This window comes from Bos taurus, chromosome 3 (genome assembly GCF_002263795.3).
Source record: "Bos taurus isolate L1 Dominette 01449 registration number 42190680 breed Hereford chromosome 3, ARS-UCD2.0, whole genome shotgun sequence".
Taxonomy (NCBI): Eukaryota; Metazoa; Chordata; class Mammalia; order Artiodactyla; family Bovidae; genus Bos; species Bos taurus.
This window is the reverse complement of record NC_037330.1, coordinates 94566140-94587333: the sequence shown is the minus strand read 5'-3', so window position 1 is coordinate 94587333 and position 21194 is coordinate 94566140. Positions and strand designations below refer to the sequence as shown.

Below are 21194 nucleotides of genomic sequence, written 5' to 3'. Positions count from 1 at the left end.
TTCCTTACCTTTTTGGAAGATCAGTACCACACTTGCTTTTTTCCAGTCTTCTGGTATCTCTCCAGTTCTTGAATTTTCAAAAATAATTGTAAGTGATGCAATTGTAAGTATGCCCTATACTTCTTTCATTGGCTGAAAGCGTATCTGTGATGCATGTCATCTCAAATTGCTAACTGTGAACATAAACTTTCCAAATACTCATATTTAATCAAAACAACATTTCTGCAAAGTTTTTATTATTTTATTTAAGGACTGTTATGCTAATTTTCCTTTAAAAATCACCTACTTTTGTCTGTATTTATGCCATTTGTTTTTCATTAGGTGTCTTGTTTTCTTTGGTGTTTTTCCTTTGTTAAATTTTTAAGCTGTTATTCCTTTTACAGTTCTGCTACTGATCACTTATTTTGTTTTCTTGTTACTCTGAACTCTGAGACTCACATGGAATAATTTCGGTGTTTCTCGTTTCACAACATATTATATAAGAGAAAGCACTGAGCATAAGGTACTTAGTCCTTTAAGTTTTTGCTGTGAAATAAGATTTGATATGAAAATAATTACTCATTTGTGAATTTCTTTTTAGAGTGTTATTCAGTCATAGCCCTTCCTGTTCTTCATTATTCTTCTCAGTTCCTTAAATTACTCATAACTTTCTTATTTCCTGATTCTGACCTCAAGAAGACCTTAAACCACCTTTCCCCACCTTTACCTCCACTATTTATTACTCTTCCTCTGTCAGCAGGAATTACTTTAAAAGCTTTTACTCTTTGCCTCAAAAATTGCCTCTTGTACTATTTTAGTAAGTGTCTCTCCAAAGCAGCTACATAAGAAGTACAATTCCTGTGTACTTCAGAAAGTATTAAAGCCGTCCTTTATAATACTCTTCTTTCTAATGGCAGTGAAGTATTCAGTTATGTATATGTATAAAGTACAATGTTTAATGTCCCTATTAGAGTTATTAATAGAAATTTAATTTTGCTAACGTGTTAGAAGTACCTTCTGAGAAAAGTGATGATATTCAACATCAGTATTAGAAAGATAGTAGGGAGGTACTTACATACAATTTTGAGGCAGTTTAATATTCTTCTGTCATTTTAAATATTATTTTTGAAATTCCCCTTAAATTGGGCCAGATGTCTGCCTTTATATATTTTTAATCTGGACACATAGACCTTGGTTGATAGAGAATTATGTGTTACTGTTAACTTTATACATGTACTTTAGCTTTCTTTAATTAGCAAGTTACTCTTGAAGACTAGGGACTTTTTTTTTTTTTAAACCACGTTTGCCACATAAGTGGGTTTTTTTTCTTTACATAGATAATGGTTAGATTTAGGTATAATTTCTATTGAGTTTCTTCTAGTTTAGCTTATTTTATATTACAAACCATTTTGTCTCTGTTTCTCTGTAATAGTTTTATTTTAAACTTTAAATGAATTCATACAGAAATCATCTTTAGAACTATGGCTCATCAATGTGGTAAATTAAGGAGCAGCCACCTCTTTTGGTCCTGACTGCCAAAAATGCAGTATAACCACTTACTACTGAAGGAAAAAAGAGAAGGAAAGAAAGACGTGAAGAAAAGGACTGAGGGAGGAGAAGGAGAAAGAAAACCAAAGCAGGGGAGATCTAGGAATCCGTGCGTGGAGAAGACTGGCATAACGGCATCAGCATTGCCGGAAGCTGCCATCAGCGCATACACGTGTTCGCTCGACAGTGTGCTAGTGCGCTAGCCTGGTGTTGGTGTGGGGGTGGAGCGGTACAGTGCTGAATGAACGGTAGTTTCTGCCCTAGTGGAGTTTAGAATCCTTCAGGGAAATCAGTCAAGTAAATATTTAGATATGATAAAATGTGATAAGTGTTAGATTAAAAGGTAAGTACAGAGTCTGTTTGACTCCCAACCTGCTTGTTCCCAAGAGCTAAGATGTCACTGTAGGAAGTATGAAGTCATAGTGTTTTAAATGGTCTGCCTGTTCTGAGTTCTATTCAAAAGAAGACAGACCACTCTCGACATGGTAAAGGACTATATTCTATTTTTATGACCTTTTTAAAAACACAAGTCCCTTAAAAAGGATATGAATAAGTGTAATACCTTATGTTTTAAATGTTGAATGAAAAGAATAATAAAGGGATTTTATGAAATCGTTTATGTATGTTAGAAGGTAATAAGTTCCTTTTCTCTTAAGATACTCTAAGACTAGATGACTTTCAAGAACATTATAAAAGTAACTGCTGTTGAGTGGGAGGTTGGACTGCATGGCTTTAATTCCATGTCCTGAATCACAGTATGTGGTGAAAACATATATTTTCCTCTAGCACATAATTCTTAAAAGATTTGAGAAAACAGCTTAATTACTAGCATTGCTTATCCACTTTAAATCAGTGTGTACATGTTATTTTATTGATTGCAGATGGGAAATTCTATATGTAGATTTTATTTTAAGGTATACCAAAGATTTATGAATTTACTATGCAAGAGAGTTTAGGCCAGTTCTGGGATTTTAAGCTAATAACTATTGTTACAAACTTCCTATTATACAGTACATAGAGAAAAGTGGACTGTTGAGTAGATCTTTGACTTGGATGTTACGATGTTGGGGGTTTTAAGGGTAAAGGAATGTTGTAGAAGACTGTCTAGGGAGAGGCAGGTCTGAGAAAAGAGCCACAGTGAGGTTCGCATGATTATATTAATAGTAAAATCAAAGAGTTGTTTTTAAGACTTAATTTAGGTAGCTTTCAGATCATAGTAATTTAAATCTAAGTTTTTCCATTTACTTATTGGGGGATTTTTAATCAAATAGTGATTTGTCTAGAAGGTTATGTTAATTAGATTTTTATAGTGGTGGTTCTAAATGGATTCAGAAGAGGGAAAATTCTTGAAGATCACTTTTTCTCATTTAGATCCTTCACCTTTTTATTTATGAGCATGCCATTGACTTTTTAAATATTTAGCAAGAATAATGTATTTAACTGATTTTAATGAGGTTTATAGTTAAGTTATTGATAATTATATCGCTTTTGAAACAAAAAGTAAGCCAAGCAGTCCTTCCTATATTCCTGTGGTGTAGTTACATTGAAAGGAATCACTCCCTACTTTCTTAGTACAATACTGTAGTATCTCTGGAATGTGATGGATTTATCCTTTCTTTCCCACATCTTTTATTATATTCTGCATAGGAAGGAAGTGTTTCTAAAACAGTGTCTTAGGGGTTATCTTTAAAAATGAAGGTGTTTACAATTTTTATAAATATATCTGGATTTTACATACATTGCTTAGTATTTTTCTTTCTTAAACTTTTTTTTACATGACATCTCTTATTTTCAGTCCTCATTTCAAGTAGTTTCTCAGTGTGTATGTAAGAAAAAAAGTAGGCAGTTTTTGTTGCCTTTGAATTTGAAAAAGAAAATGAATTACAAGATTAGTTGTTTTTCCCATGATCTTAATAAGAGTTAGGTTTTTAATGCTTTGTTTATGAATTTAAATTTTAGTTTGGGAAGAACAGCAGTAGTAACAGTAGTTATTGATAGTAATTATAGTCTTTAGTAGAAGTCATAGCTGCCACATTAATAATAGTAGGAGGAGGAGCCTGTATTTGGAGGTAAGAAAATAGCTTAGAGAAACACAGTATCTTGTTAGTGGCTGAGCTGTAACTAGAAACCAGGTCTGCCAACCCATTGTTGTTTCCATAATGCTATATACTGTGTCAATCTGATGTTTGAGATCATGGTGGAAAAAATGCTTTGCTAATGACAGTGTTAGGTAAGGTGAGGTGTTGGTTTAATATAAAATGAACTCTGGCCTCAACTGACTAAAATGGAGAGTGTGAAATGATAAGCAGTTTTTTGGCAAAACGGAGGGGAACAAAAAACATTGAAGGTCAAGTATGTTATATTGGAGCAGTGTGTCTCAGCCTTTTAGTGCAGGGTTTTGTGGTTGGGTTGGGATTGTGACTTTATTGGTTCCTGACCCTTATTTCCCTGTTTAACTGCATGACTTCTAGTCATGCAAATATGGCAAGATGATAGCCTTTTTTGATCTCAGACTGTTTTGTCTTTTACAACCAAGATTAATGTATTTTTCAGTCAAAGATGATAAACTCAAAACTTTCTTTTGAGTAGAGTTAAAGCATAGGAATCCTATACTCTTAGAGCTTAAAATTTTTAGTGTACAAAAAGTAGGACATGCACATTCTGAATTGTAAAACTGAGAAATAAGTGGGCCCTCTAAATAAATAAACATTTAAACTATGTCGAGAGTGTAATGTTCATGCCAAGGGGGAAGATGAGTAGGGAAGGTAAGACAGAAGTGTTGTCACTTTCACTTAGGGAGGGCCCTCTTAGAAGAGGTGAGAATTTTGTTTTCCTTCTTTTTTTAAATAAGGGAGGAGGAGGAGGAAAACATCTGAGCTAATGGGGTAATTTAGGGAATAGGAGAACAATGAGAATATAAAGTTGAGATTAGGGGACTGGAGGAGGATTGAACTGAACAAAAAATAGGGGGGAAATAAGAGGGTAATCTAGGTTTTGTGCATGTTCCTTTAGCTAAATTATTGTTGCTCTGGAGCCCAGTATGGGGCTTTTGGGAGAGAAGAAAATTATTCTGAAAAAGCAGGATAAATCCTAATTTGAACAGCAGCACATGTAATTGATGAGAAGGGAATAGTGCTAGAAGTTCATGAAGGAGATTGATGTACCAACTATTCTTGGAGAATTTAGATAATTTAAATAGACCTATTATTTATGTAAAAGACTATTTTTAATTTAGAAAAGTGAAGTGTCACATATGAAGGATGATCTTTTGTACTATTAGACATTGCTGGGATTTATTGCAATTTTTTCCCCCTCTAGGGTTTGGATTCAGGATTTGTTCCTAGTGTCCAGGACTTTGATAAGAAACTTACAGAGGCTGATGCATACCTACAAATCTTGATAGAACAGTTGAAGGTATGGTATTCGATTATATATTGAATTGATATAAAGTAGTAAATGTTCCAGAGCTTGATTTTGAGTAAAAACAATTACTTAATGTTACCGGCTCGATGGACATGAGTTTGAGCAAGTTCCAGGAGTCGGTGATGGATAGGGAAGCCTGGTGTGCTGCAGTCCATGGGGTCACAAAGAGTCGGACACGACTGAGCAGCAACTGAACTGAATGTTACTTTACAACGCTTACTAGTCCTTCAGCAATTTTAAAAACTAACCTAAACATAATTAGAAGGAAATAAAACAAGGTTAGTTTCATATTTTGTTTAAAAGTTCTCTGAAACTGGTAAATTTTAAGTGGTTTAGTTTTTAAGGGCTTTTCTTATTTGGGTGAGTTAGGAGTTTGGAAGAGTTTATTTCTTTACATCCTTTATCATTACTAAAATTGTCTCCTTCAATTCCCACTTTAAAATTAATTACTAGCAAAGGTCCTGGAGAGAAAAAGAAATGTTGATAAAGTTGAAAGACAAGGCAGAAAAAAACAGATTCGAACTGACATTTAAAGTTCTTAAAGTCATATATTTTCTTTCGCTTTGTAATGCTACCAGAGTAATTGATCTTGACTGTTTAAGATAGTTTAGTAGAATTTGACTTGATAACAGTGCCTTGGAAAAATACATGTTATCTTGTATTTTAAGAAAGATTATACTTTTAATCCATGTATAAATCATCCCTGGAAGAAATATGGTTGTTTTTCTTTGTTTAGTAAACATATACAATGTAGTAAAATAGCTTGATACTATAATCTTTTCTTTTTTTTAATCCTGTAGCTTTTTGATGACAAACTTCAAAACTGCAAAGATGATGAACAGAGAAAGGTAACTTCCATAATCATGATTTTGACTTAAAAAATTTTTAAACCAGGAGCCTTTTGGAGAAGTAATAGAAGGACCTCAGTGTTTTGACTACTTTACTGTTCACCTCTTATAATGTGCCATATAGGTTTTAAGGGGAGTTTTCTGGTGCATTTCTGGTGTGGTTTCATAATTGAACAAAAGAATAACTGAAATTTTTATTATGATACCCTTTGTGTAAGTATCACTTTCCTAGGAATAAGTTCTTTCTGTTGAGGGATCATACGTTGAAGGTAAAAATTTATTAAATTTACATGTGGTCACTTCAGATATTAATAAGGCAACTGGTAAAATTTTCAAAATAAACCAGAAGCCACAGATGAGGACACAAAATGAATGTTGCTTTAATTATAGTTCCTCCCTTTGGGTTTTTGCCAACCACTTTGTAGTTTGAATATTATTTTCTTTGTTCAATTAATGTTTTTCTTTTCCTTGACTAGATTTCCTGATGCACCATCATTTATGTTTTTGCATTTCTATTAATCATAGCCTTGCATTTGGCTCTTTTACACTTGGTAATAGTAGTGAGTCATGTTTAGCTCACCTTCTTAGTTTTGGAATTTAGTTTCATGTCATTTTTAAGCAGCTTTGCAAAGTTTAAAGTGATTCTAAAATAAGCATTTTAAAATCACATAACGTATCCTATAGAAAAGACAAAACTTGCTTTCAGGTAAGGAGTAAGAATGTTTTATATTATTCTTACAAATCTTGAATTGAACCACATGAATTTTATTTGAGGATGTAATCCATAAAGTGTTTGAATTTTTTATTTAAATGTTTGATTTAAATTAAGAAGTACAACTAAAAGCACTCTGCAACCTGCCTGAACTCACTTAGAGTAATGAGTACATTTTTAGTCAAAATTCTTTAAATGACTAACCAGTAAAAAACAGCAATGATATCTCCTTGTGTTTCTGACAATTTATTTAAACTTATTTTTCACAGAAAATTGAAACCCTCAAAGAGACAACAAATGTAAGTTATATGTTTGAGTAACTCTGGCTTTGCATTAGAAAGTGCTTTAAAATGTTTCTGTTTTAAGCTGCTACTATTAATAAGAGCAATTGAGATTTTAATTTTTATGAATTTTTACAAGAGTTTAAGAGCTGTGTTATTTTCTAAAGGAATTTAAATGAATAGAATAATCCTTTGAATTGAATTGACTTCAGATGCCATTTTATGTTTCTGGTCTTGTCTTTTTGAGATCGTTGGATAAAAAGTGTTATCCACACACAATGTACATTTGAGTTTTCTGATATACTGGCCTTCTGACATTATGTACTGGACTGCTAATAAAACTTCTATTTTGATAAAAGCATTTTATATACAGATATAGTAGTATTATAGGTTCACCAGTATTTTGATAGGATCCTTTATTCTCCATAATTCCATGAAAGTCTTGAATGACATTTTGAGAATTTGCATTGAGATAGCCTGCTGTTGATCTAAGAATTTGGAAGTTAATCAGATTCATATCCCATTCAGAATCTTCTGATCCATAGTCAGACGCATTATCCATTACACCACCGGTCCCGTACTTAGATATTATTCAGTGTAAATTAACAATTTTTTGGCATTCCCAAATGATTCATAGAATTGCTAATAATAATTTCATTTGCCACTATCAGCATATTTCCTGGTGTCTCAGACAGTGAAGAATCTGCCTGCAACACAGGAGACCTGTGTTGGATCCCTGAGTCCAAAAGAGCCCCTGGAGAAGGAAACAGCAACCCACTCCAATATTCTTCCCTAGAGAATCCCATGGCTAGAGGCTACAGTCCAGGGGGTCGCAAAGAGTTAGATGGACACAGGCGCGCACACACACATATATTAGAACCCACTCGAAATCCAGAGAGGGTATTTCTTATGTAGAGAAGACTTAAAATCCTGTGTATTTGAACTGATTTTTATATTTTAAGCTTTCACATTACATGGCCGTTTTATTGGGGGCAAGATCTAAAATCAGCATTTTGTTTTTATAGAGCATGGTAGAGTCAATTAAACACTGCATTGTGTTGCTGCAGATCGCTAAAGTAAGTAAAGTTTATTTTTGATTATTTTCATTTAATGGGATTTAAATGTAATGGCATTTTTCTCTAGTAACCAAAATACTCAGTTCTAAAATATAGTACCTTTCTACAGTAAATTTAAGTTCTATTTTGGGGTTCCTGTTACTGTTGAAAAACTGTTGTGTTTGGATGTTACTTGCCAGCCTGTGCCTGTTTTTGATGAAGTCATTTGTGATGGTGGCTGGGAAGGAAGGGAGCACATTTGAATGACTCACCCTTTCCATTATCACTGCTTGAAACACAGACATATTTTGCAAAATCTTTCACAAAAAAGATTTTCTTAGGAAAAAAGGAATTGAATTTTAGCAGAATTATTTTTGTTCATCCACAATGAAGAGTATAATGGAGATAAAATTGTTTTTTACACATTTTTTCTAGTACTGAATTACATTAATAAACTGCTATTCCTTATTCATAGAATAAATATTTTTGGTTATTGTGACTGGGTAACAATTTCATGGATATTGCCTGCGTTTCTAAAAAATTTTGGTGTATTCAACCTAAAAATGTACTTTTGAGAAATAAAAATTTTAGTATTTGAAAATAAGTATTAAAAAAAGTTGTGTTTTTTTTTTTTTTTTTTTTTTTACCATTGACTGCACCTCTGTTTCTGGCCAGTGGCTAAAAGCAGGTGGGCAGCCAATTCAGCAACCAGGTTTGGAAATGTTTAAGTTTTTAATTATGTGGCCTATTTTACGTATTCAGTTGTATATACGTGTTTGCCTAATAATGAACACTATTTTCCTAGCATTGTTAATGACACAATAGTATAGAAAAATGCATTTCTGCTTAGATAGTATGGCTATTAAGTTTGTAAGTGTAGGGCTGAGGGGAAGTATCATTTTCTTTTGAGGCTATTAAAGTGTCAGAATTTAAGGACTCGTGTTCATTTTCTAGGTATTTTTGATGACTATGCCTGATTTTCTATATATGTTTCTAAATTTCCCATCTATTTTTGTGGATCAGAATGTATTATAAAGGGAAAATAGGGTTGGAGGCATAAATGGGGGTAAGGTTTTTATTTTGTGTTTTCTTTTCTGTGAAATTACATGAGTGGGTTGGGGCACCTACAATCACCCAAAAGCTTATATACAGATAACCAGTAAAAAACGTTAAGCTCAGTGTGAGTAGATAGGTATTTTAGGGAATGTCTTCTCTAGAAAATTGAGGAAGAACTGATAGTGTTTAGACTAATTTGGATCATCTCTGCAAATCATGGAATTCTCCAGGCAAGAATACTGGAGTGGGTTGCCATTCCCTTCTCCAGGGTATCTTCCTGACCCAGGGATCAAACCTGGGTCTTCTTCATTGCCGGCAGATTCTTTACAGTCTGAGCCACCAGGGAAGCCCATTCAGTACTTGAGATAGCTGCTCTTTGTAAAACAGAGCGGCCTAGCCTCTTTCAGTAGCTCACCATTTAGCTACCCAAGAAGAACATTTTTGATGCTCTGTCTTTTGAATGAGTTACAATTCAAATTAGAAAAACTTTATTCTAGAAATTTATACAATTACGTCAGTACTTGCTACCTGTTTGTTGTAGCCCAGCTTAATGGACCTGCATTTCAGTTTAGAATGGATAACATGGATCAAGTAAATGAAGTTTGGCTTTTTAATTTTTTCCAGAAAGAATTTCACTGTTCAAGCTTTTTATGTACAGATATAGCCCTCAAATTATTTATGTACCATATGTGAACTCTATGTATTTTTAAACAATTTAAGTGTAAATCAGGCCGTGTCACTTGCCTGCTCAAATCCTCTTAATGGTTTCCCACTTCCCTGGAATGGAATTTAAATAACTAAGGATAACTTAATGGCGTTTGAGCCGTCACTACTCCCTCACTTCATTTTGCTTGATTACACTGTTATGACAACATTGGCCTGTTTTCTTTTTCTCAGGCCAAGCATTTTCTGCTTCAGGGATTTGTATTTGCTTTCCCCTCTGCCTAGAAGGTATTTCTTCCAGACTTTGGGGTTTGCTTCTTTACTTTTTTTCAAATTTCCATGCACATGAACTCTCTTTGGAGAGACCTTACTGACCACTCTATCTAAAATAATCTTACCCTCCCATTAGTTTTCTTTTTCTTCTTGGCCTTGCATCATTAGCCAGATTTACATGGTATCTTGTTTATTGTCTGTCTATACCTGACTATAATCTCCGTGAATACTTTGTCTTATTTACTACTTGTATTAGAATGCTTGCACTGCCATAACAAAAATACCACAGACTGGGTGACTTCAACACCAGAAATATATTTTCTCACAGTTTTGAAGGCTAGAAGTCCAAGATCAAGGTTCCTATGGATATGGTTTCTGGCGAGGACTCTTCCTGGTTTGTAGGCAGCCACCCTCTCAATCCTTACAGGGCCTTCCCTTGGTATGTACACATTGAAAGTGAGCATGAATGAGAACTCTCATATCTCTTCTTAAGAGGACACTTAATGGATTGGGGCCCCATCCTGAAGACCTTATTTAACCTTAATTTACTTCCCTTACTCCAAATACAGCCCCACTAAGGTTAGGGCTTCATTGTTTGAATTGGGGGGTGGTGCATAGACATTTACTCCATAACAGTGATGTATCCTGTGTCTAGAACGTTGCCTGCCACATAGCAGGGACCTGATAATAACTGTGAGTTTTGAATGCATTTTTTAATACATAATTTGTAATAGTTCATGGTTTAGTATTTCCAGTATATGTATGATTTTTTAGTTAGCCATGTGACTCATCATCCTTGTAAATTAATCTTTGGCTAATCAGTCAATCTATGATTAAGTTATTAGTTTTTAAATAATAATGAGAGGCAACATTACCTTATATTTAAGAGCATGGACTTCAGAGCCAGACTGAGTTTGCATCTTTGCTCCACCGTTTGAGCAAGTTTATTTACCCTCTCTTTGCTTTGGTTTTCTCCTATATAAAATGGGATAATAATAGTATCTGTACTCTTACTGGTAGTGTGAAGCTTAAATGAATTAGTGTTTGTGGTGCTCTTAGTACCAAGCATTAATTAGTCCTAAATAATTGTTAAGTTTAAAAAAAAAAAAAAAAAACTTCTCCAGGAGGGCATAAATTTTAAAGCCACCAAATGGCATGTTGGTATAATTTTGAGAACTGATGGAAATATAAATTGTTATAGTTACTTTGGGGGATTATTCTGCCCTGGTGGGTTAATAAAATTTTGGGATCAGCTACTCTGGAAAAGGTACGTTCATCTGAGGCTCCAAATAGACATGGCCAAAAAAAGAATATAGATAATTCGATACCTTTGTTGTTTGGGGTTTGATTTAGCATGCAAAGGTTGGGTTTTAATCTTCTTCCAGTTTTCCAAGTCTTTCCTTTTAATTCTCACTCCCTAAAGCTTCCCACCTGCCTGAATGATTAGTGCATTGGTTCCCAAACTTTGCTTGCACATTAGAACCACCAGGGGGGCCTTTAACAATTCTGATGCATGCTTCCCACCCCCAGACATTCTTGTAGTTGCTGTGGTGTGTCAGCCTAGGCACTGGATTTTGCAGTTCCCAAGTTGATTCTAATGTGCAGCAAAGTTTGGGCATTCCTTGGTTATTGGGATTTTCGGTTAAGTTGTGTTAGCTTATATAACTTCATTCTTCCTTTGACCCATAGGTAGAGACAGCAGTGTTCCATTCATGGGGAACTGCAGAGGAAGTAAGGAGTGAGGGGAGGGAGCAGAGTGAACATAATCTGGGAGACCCCTACAGCAGAGGACTTGATCAGTTCATCAAGATTAGGTGATATGACCAAAAGTCACAACTCATACAAGCAAGGGAAATTAATAATGTATTTTATTTAACTAATTATACCCAAAATAATAGCATTTCAACATGTAGTCAATATAAAAATTCATTCACTGATGAAATATTTCATTTTCTCTCTCCTTCTCCCTTAGCACTAAGTCATCACTATCCTGGGTATGTTTTATACTTTGAACTAGCCACATTCAGCTGCTGAATAGCTACATGTGACTAGTGGCTTCCAGACTGGACTTCACAACTCTGGATTATAATTTTAGAACTGAGTTGTCTGACCATGTTGTGTACTGTGTGCTCAGTTGTGTCAGACTCTGCGATCCCATGGACTGTAGCCTGCCAGGCTCCTCTATCCATGGAATTTTCCAGACAAAAATACTGAAATGGGTTGCCATTTCCTACTCTAGGGGATCTTCCCAACCTCGGGATCAAACCCACATCTCTTGCATCTCCTGTATCAGCAGACATTCTTTACCACTATGCCACCTAGATACTTTTAAAGTAGATGTGTCTTTTAAGTTATCCTCGGATCCCAGATTCTCTCCTTAGAATATTTTTCTTTGTAGACTTTTTCTTTACATCTCAGCATTCATTAATTTCTCATCAGACTTTTCTTAAAATGAGATTTTCTTGTTCAGTCACTAAGTCATGTCCGACTCTTTGCGACCCCATGGACTGCAGTACGTCAGGCTTTCCTGTCCTTCTGCATCTCCCTGAGTTTGCTCAAACCCATGTCCATTGAGTTGGTGATGCCATCCAACCATCCTCTGTCGTCCACTTCTCCTCCTGCCCTCAATCTTTCCCAGCATCAGGGTCTTTTCCAATGAGTCAGTTCTTCGCATCAGGTGGCCAAAGTATTGGAGTTTCAGCTTCAACATCAGTCCTTCCAGTGAACACTCAGGACTGATCTCCTTGCAGTGCAAGGGACTCTCCAACACCACAGTTCAAAAGCATGAATTCTTCGGCACTCAGCCTTCTTTATGTCCAACTCTCACACACATCATAAAATTCGTTCATTTAAAGTTTATGCTTTAATGGTTTTTGGTATATTTACAAAGTTGTACAGCCATCACTATAATCTAATTTAGCACATTTTATCACCACCCCCCAATAAAGAAACATGAGACCTATGAAGAGTTCAGTCCCTATACCTCTTTCCCTCACTCACCCTTGCTCCTGCCTCTCCTCTAATTTCCTGGCAACTACTAATCTATTTTCTGTCTTAAACTTGCCTATAGGGCTTCCCAAGTGGTACAGTGGTAAAGAATGCACTTGCCAATTCAGGAGAGATGGGTTCGACCTCTTGGTTGGGAACATTGCCTGCAGTAGGATATAGCAACCCATTCCATTACTTTTGCCTAGAAAATTCCATGGACAGAGGAGCCTGGCAGGCTACCATCCATGGGGTCACAGAGTCGAACATGACTTGAGTACACACGCCACAGCACAGACTTGCCTATTCTGGACATTTTATATATTTAGGATCATATAGTACGTGGTATTTTGTGACAGGCTTCTTTCACTTAGTATAATGTTTTCAAGGTTGATCATGTTGTAGCATGAATCAGGACCAAATTCCTTTTAATTGCTGAATAATATTCTTTTGAATGATACACTACATTTTGTTTATAATATACAACATTTGGCTTGTTTTTGGTTTTTGACCATTATGAATAATGCCTCTCTGAACATTTGTGTATGATGTTTTTGTGTGGATGCTTATTTTCATTTCTATTAAGTACATACCTAGGAGTGGAGTTACTGGGTTAGGGTAACTCTCTGTTTAACTTTTTGAGAAACTGCTAGACTACTTTTCAAAGCAGCCACACCATTTTATATTCTCTTCGTAATGCGTAAATGTTCTATTTGCCCCACGTCCTCACCAACATTTGTGATTATCTTTTTGATTATAGCCATTCTAGTGGTGTCTCATAGTGATTTTCATTTGCATTTCTGGAAAAGTGTTCACATTCTTTGCCCATTTTTTTAGATGGCTATTTTAATCTTATTATTTAGTTGTAAGGGTGGTTTTATGTCTTCTGGATACAACTTATCAGATATATGACTTAGAAATTTTTCTTCAAGTCTGTGGGTTGTCCTTTTACGTTCTTTATAGTGTCCTGAGAAGCATGCGAATTTTAAATTTTATGAAATCCAATTTATCAGTCTTCTGTGGCTTTTGGCTTTGGTGACTTTTCTGAGAAATCATTGCCTAAGCCTCAATTACAAAGATTTATTCCTGTGTTTTCTTTTGAGTCTTATAGTTTTAGCTCTTACATTTAAGTCTATGTATAATCTACTTTGAGTTAATCTTTGTGGTATGAGGTATGGATCCAAGTTCTTTTTTTTTTTTTTAATGTGGATATCCAGTTGTCCTAGTCCCATTGTTGAATGTCATCAAACTGAATTGGAAATTTTCTTTCATCTCCATAGCACATTTATTTTTTAATTTATGTAATAAGCACATGTATAGGCCCATAATTAAGAGAGCTTTCATTAGACTCCATTTCCTTATTAGAAAGATGGGAACATATTTCATAAATTTTGTCAGTAGGCATGGTTTTAAAATACTAGAGTCTATCAGTTCAGTTCAATTCAGTTCAGTCGCTCAGTCGTGTCCGACTCTTTGCGACCCCATGAATCGCAGCACGCCAGGCCTCCCTGTCCATCACCAACTCCCGGAGTTCACTCAGACTCACGTCCATCGAGTCAGTGATGCCATCCAGCCATCTCATCCTCTGTCGTCCCCTTCTCCTCCTGCTTCCAATCCCTCCCAGCATCAGAGTCTTTTCCAGTGAGTCAACTCTTCACATGAGGTGGCCAAAGTACTGGAGTTTCAGCTTTAGCATCATTCCTTCCAAAGAAATCTCAGGGCCGATCTCCTTCAGAATGGACTGGTTGGATCTCCTTGCAGCCCAAGGGACTCTCAAGAGTCTTCTCCAACACCACAGTTCAAAAGCACCAATTCTTCGGCACTCAGCCTTCTTCACAGTCCAACTCTCACATCCATACATGACCACAGGAAAAACCATAGCCTTGACTGGACAGAGTTTTGTTGGCCAAGTAATGTCTCTGCTTTTGAATATGCTCTCTAGGTTGGTCATAACTTTCCTTCCAAGGAGTAAGCGTCTTTTAATTTCATGGCTGCAGTCACCATCTGGAGTCTATAATTCTGGTCAAAAGTCTTCCCAAATTATATTGTGCTGGTGTTTTTGTTATGACCATATTTCCAGATCTCAGTCATGTTGGTTTGTTTGAAGAAGAGAATATCCATTGTGTTAAGGAATGAGGGATGTAAAATCAGATAAACATATTTATAATCTAAGTGGGAAGTAGCATTAGATCCTTTCTTTGTTTAATTAACATAATTCACATTGATTTCAATTGAATCTCTGGTTCGGTAGTACTTGAAATTGAGCTTTAGCTGACCCTGATAAAAGGCAACTTGTGGTTTACATACAAAACAAGAACAATAAAATTTTTAAAAAGAAAGGTAGGGTGGGGGTGGGAATGAGTGTTATAAACCCTTTAAAATAGTAGAACAAAATTCCTTAAGTTCATGATGGGAATGGATTGGTACTAAGGTGTTTAATAGTCTGTAGGTTCATCTAGATTTGACTCTGCCTTGAAAGATAAAGCAAAACAGTAACAAAAATAGTAAACCCTGCCTTAAAATACCCTGTAGATAGCGTTTATTATTGAGAACACTTTGAGGGAAAAATTGTCAGATATTTATTTTTTTTCTTCCAGTTTTATTGAGATACAGGAGACTGCACTGTGTAAGTTATGGGTGTGATTGACTTTACTATTAATACATCATAAAAGTTTATCACAGTCTGTTTAGTGAGCATCCATTATGTCATTTAGATACAAAATCAGAGAAATAGAAAAAAATTTTTGTGTGATAAGAACTCTTAAGGTTACTTTCTTAGCCACTTTCATATATAACATACAGCAGTGTTAGTTACATGTATCATGTTGTACATTACATTCCTAGTACTTATTTATCTTAAAACTGGATATTTAAGTTTATTTAAATTACACCAGAAGTAAAAGTGGTGGTTTTCTAAGATAATATGATACACTATATTAATAATGTGTTGCTATATATCAAACCCGATCTGTCTTAAAATAGCTGTCATTTATCTTGCTCACAAATCTGGGGGTAATCTGGGTAGGCCCCATGACCTGTTTCTGTTTCACACAGTGCCTGTTGTTGGCCTAACTGCAGGGGGAGTACCAGAGGATGCACTTTCAAGATGACTGACTCACGTGCTTGGGAAATTGAGCTGCAGCTGAGGTTCTCCTCCACATAGTTCTTTTTACAATTGTTTGGCCTTTCTCACAGTGTGGTGATTGGGTTCCAAGAAGACAAGGCATTTCTGTGACCTGGTCTCAGAAGTTGTAGTCACTTCTGTTATGTTTATTGGTAGAGACAATCACAAAGTTTTGAGGATAGGGGCCATGAACTCTACCTCTTGTTGGGACCATTTTTGGAAATTTTAATCTACCCCATGTGTTTGTTTCCACTTTATTGCCGCTTACATGTATTTCTGAGAAATTCTTTGGAAAAAATCAATTTAATGTTTAGAAGTTAGTAGAAAACTAAAAGTAAAATAAAATAACATCTGAGCAAGAAACTTTAAAATTTTCCTTTCTCTGTAGTTCTCAAGATTTTATTTTCAACTGCCTCTATTAAGAATTACTGAAACTTCGGATATTGTAAATATATAGTTAATTTACTTGTGCAAATCCCAGCATGGATTACGTACTTATCAACATGCTTTTATTCTCAAGGATATACAAAGAAAGTATGCATTGTGTTGGCAGTTTATAAGGCCACCCCTGGGTTTGGTGATGTTCTTGGAGGGCACAGCATGTAGCTGTCCTCACAGATACAGTTTATTACAGCAGAGGAGCCAAAGCAAAATCAGCAAAGGAAAAAGGCACATGGGGCCAAATTCAGAGGAAACTAGGCCCAGACTTCCAAGAGTCTTCTCTCAGTGCGGTCATACAAGGGGTGTGCTTAATTCCTCCAGCAACAGATTGTGACAACATATGTGAAATGTCTGCCAGGGAAGCTTATTAAAGACTCGGTGCCCAAAGGTTTTATTGGGGTCTTGTCCTGTAAGCACCCTTTACCTTGCACTTAACAAATTCCAGAGTCCCCAAAGGAAAGCAGGTGTTCAGCATAAATCAACCGTTTGGGTTGCTTAAGCAGTTCAGGCACAGTGAGGTACCCTTATGATAGTTAGGTGCTGGGAACCCTCCTAAAATCCAAGTTCCCAGACACCAGCCAAAGGTCAACTTTGTAGGCAGGCTTTTCTAAGGATAGCTCTTTCAGGCCTGCTGTGTTAATGCTTTTTTTAAAAAAAATTATCCCCTAATCTTTAAATTGTTCTTGATTGACCCTTCAATGTTGTAAATTCTGAGTAAACTCCATAGTTAAAGAGTTGAACATAAATGAGATGTAACTTGGCTGTTAACTTTAAAACCAAAACCAAATATCAATTTCTGTTAAAACTTGAAAGCTTCCTGATAGTATGGATTTGAGACATTAACAGTTTTAAGCTAAATATATTGTCTGTGTATTACTAATAGATGGATTATAGTTACAGGAACAAATATGTTCAATAACTTTCCACCAACTTCTTAAGTACATCCTTGGAGAGGAGAGACGAGTCTTAAGGAGCATAAGTTCTGGAACTAAACTATATGTCTTGGAGTCCTGGCTTCTCACACTTTCTCAGTTTTCTCATCTATCCAAGGGGGATGATAATAGTACCTACTTGATAGAGTTATAGGTGGAATAGGTGAATTAATACACACACATATCTTGCTTTGTTGCATTTTGCAGATACTACCTTTTACAAATTGAAGGTTTGTGGCAGCCTTGTGTCGAGCAAGTCTATTGGCATCATTTTTGCAGCAGCATTTGCTCACTTTGTGGTCTGTCACATTTTGGTAATTCTCACAATATTTCAGACTTTTTCATTATTACTGTATTTGTTATGGCTACCTGTGATCAGTGGTCTTTGATATTACTACTGCAACTCACTGAAGGCTCAGATGATGGTTAGCATTTTTTAGCAATAAAGTATTTAAAATTAAGGTATGGACATTGTTTTTTAAGACATAATGCTGCTGCACACTTGATAAGCTAGCAGGATAGTTAAATACAACTTTTATGTGCACTGGGAAACCAAAAAATTTGTGTCAGTTGCTTTATTGTGATATTTGTTTTATTGTGGTGGACTGGAATATCTCTGAGGTCTATGGCTGTATGTAAAATATCTGCCAGGTAGTATGTGTTAACCCCTATATCATCATTCTGTGGTTATAGTAATTATGATTGTCATAACTTTAAAGTACAGTAAGAGATTGGGGTGTGGAGAGTTGGAATAATTTGCTATAAAGTTAAACCCAGAAGTATTTAGGACCTTTAATCCTCAATTAATGTATCTACTTTAATCATTGGTATCAATGTGACTGTATAGTTCAATAGGATATTTCTACAAATAATTAAATGCCTGTGTAGAAAAATAATTTCCATGTTTTTGGTTAGAATTCTGTTTGGCTAGGAATGGACAAGTGAAATTATCTTAAGTGGAAACAGATTAGTAGTTTTCTAACATTGTTGCTTACACAGTAAAATAAGCTTTCTTACTAGGGAAGAGAGTACACAAGGTGTTAATTTAAATGAAAGAATGAAGTTAATATTTTTAACATTTCTCCTTAAGGACCAGTGTATTGCGGAGAATCACGCAGATGGAATTATAGTAAGTTTAATCTAATCTTTATTCCACTTTACTTCTGCAGAGCATTAATAACCAGTTATGTCAGGAGAAGCCTGAATTTCCACTTATTTTTCAACACAAATCCCTCTTTTTACCCACTCACTGCTGTCTATTGTTGATTCTTGCAATTTTCCTTGAGCTCTTACAGTTGGCCATCTTTCAGCAATCATTTGGAGGGGAAATTTAGATCTTAAAATTAAGTATTGGTTCTCATTGAATCACCTTGCATGTGTTAATTTGACGGGTTAATCATGGTGTAAAAATGCGGCTTTTATGACTAAATACTGCATAACTCACAATGCTACATTTCTTGGCAAACTGTTTCTAATGAAAGTAGGGGGCACAGTACTGAAACATATCTTAATCTAATTATATGTTTATAGGTTTCTTTTTTTTTTTTTTTCTTTTTAGATTTTGTGTATTGTGTTAGCTGTCACTGCCGCTGTGGTGTATACTGCTTTTTTGTAGCAGCAGGTTGCAATGTGAATTTTTTCACATATAGCCATTTTCTCTTCTTTCCTCCCCTTGGTGTTTTAGTCTTCCCTTATATTCAACTTGCCCACTAAAAAGAAAATTTTATTGGAAATAAAAGTTAGAGTTTGAAGGTTTGCAGTTTAAGCTTCCCTGATTTTATGATAAATGTGTGACTTGTGTTCAGACTATATTTTTGAAGCATGAGGCAACCTCTTTTTTTAGTCTTGAGGCTTTACAAATGCCAGAGGTCTGCAAACTCATTTTGTAAATCTTCAAAACCATCTTATGATTATACTTGAAAGGATGAGTATGTTATCTTTTTATTTGCTTTAAAATGAATAACAAGTTAGATGTCTATGTTGTTTACATATTTCTTGAGAAAACAGAGAGAAACATTTTAAAAATTTGAATTAAACACATTGAAATTTTTGTTTCTCTTCATAGCATGAATTCAGGGTTTGAGCCCTGGTGATTTAATAGAACTATGTGATATAAACACAATACAGTATAATATACCTCTTCCTGAGATAGCAGTTAAGGTTATAAGCCTCATGGAAAAAGACTATGTAAGTTGTCTAGAATTTCATGGTTCCCTAACACCTTAAGGACAATGAATGATGGCAGTTATTTTTATCTCTTTTCCCTCCAAGCAAATCAATTACTTTTTATTATGTTAAACAAGTTTTATAAAGCATACCAAAAATGTTTGATTATTTGCAGTTTAAAAACATCTAGAAAGTTTATACTCAGAAAATCTAAACTTATAGAAAACAGACATATTTGAATCATTTGATTAGGGACCATAGCATTTTTCCTTAAGGGTTTTTTTTTTGTTTTGTTGTGTTTTTTTTAAAGAGGAGTTGTTTATGGTTTAGGCCTTGAACCCAGGCTGCTAGGACGTAGCCCTTCCACTTACTAGCTGTGACTACAGGCAAGTTACTTAACCTTTGAGTCTTCTTTTCCTCATCTACAAAGAAAAATGACTTCTACCTCAGAGGGTTGTTGTAAGATAGTATGCACATAGTACTCAATAAATGTTAGCTGTATATACATGTATGTATAGATAATTAATCCTGGAGAAGGAAATGGCAATCCACTCCAGTACTGTTGCCTGGAAAATCCCATGGACAGAGGAGCTTGGCAGGCTACAGTCCATGGGGTCACAAAGAGCTGGACACGACTGAGCGACTTCACTTTCGACTTCACTTATATAATTAATATATTTTGTATTGAATCGCATGAACTTTATTAACATTAACAACAGATTAGGGCTCGGGATTGTCATTTGTTTGCACTTCTCAAGCTCTTCACGTTCTTTTTTAAAGCAAAGCATAGAATATTATTTGACATATTTTGGCCTGAAGTTGATCGATCACAGATGGTTAGATATGTGTAGAATAGTTGTATTTTCTGTTAACAACAGCAGCAAGAAATATTTGGTACCTTTAACATACATCTTAAAAAGTCTAAAAGTGTTCTGTGGGATTGACAAGCCTAATCTTAGGCTTTTGAAAAACGGGACATTGCATTCAAAAGATAGAATTCTGGTCCATTTTTCCAAAGTTATTTTATTTCTTAGTGTCTTTATAAATTTTACTTACATTAATGTAATAGGTGGGAATAAGGAGGCAGCATGTTCTTGTTCCTGTGGCTCAAAGTATTAGAAGTGGGATTTTGCCTTTGTTAAACCACCTGGGTCCCTTTAGAGAAAAATTACTATGTAAAAATAAGAAATATATTCTAAGGACAGTTGCAGGATTGTTGAGACACTTGTTTAGTTATTATGGCCCAGCCTGGTATCTGAAAAAAGAGTCCTAAAGTAATAACTAGAAAGCCCTTAGAGACCATAGCATCCAGATATGTCTTCATTTTATACACTGGGAAGGTGAGGCCCACAGCAGATTAGACTTGCCAGGTCACTGGTAGAGCAAGGATTCTAGGAATTAAAGTTCTAAGTCTCTGTTTCTGTGCTTTTCCTAATGCTTTGGAACTTTCCCCACTTTACAAATTATTAAGTATTTTCAGAGTTTCTTCTCTGTGTCCTTTATTTTTTAGGCCTAGAATATTTATGGTAGGTAGACTGTTGTGACAGAATTCTTGTGTTTAAATTACTTAATTTAAGAGATCTGATTTAGTGATTTTTCTATATACAGAGAGGGGATTTAAGAAAAAAAATTAACATAGGTATTAAATAAGAATGCTATAAGAAACTTGCCCATTATCTCAATTTCCATTGTTAGGTGCTTTTAAATT

The 21194-nt window shown here is 35.2% G+C and overlaps 1 protein-coding gene across 12 annotated transcripts in view; it reads left to right on the top strand.

The window, feature by feature from the left end:
* The window catches only part of OSBPL9 (oxysterol binding protein like 9), a 162052-nt gene that overhangs the window by 115237 nt on the left and 25621 nt on the right, over positions 1 to 21194 (top strand). For 5 of the 12 annotated variants that reach the window (XM_024987429.1, XM_024987420.2, XM_024987446.2 and 2 more), the window contains 5 exons: positions 4846 to 4941; positions 5751 to 5798; positions 6780 to 6809; positions 7817 to 7867; positions 18411 to 18449. In XM_024987429.1, the coding sequence (XP_024843197.1) occupies positions 4846 to 4941; positions 5751 to 5798; positions 6780 to 6809; positions 7817 to 7867; positions 18411 to 18449 (264 nt within the window). Of the gene's footprint in view, positions 1 to 19; positions 89 to 4845; positions 4942 to 5750; positions 5799 to 6779; positions 6810 to 7816; positions 7868 to 18410; positions 18450 to 21194 lie in introns of all 12 variants that reach the window. The other 7 variants (XM_024987421.2, XM_024987415.2, XM_059883364.1 and 4 more) reach the window with 3 other exon arrangements.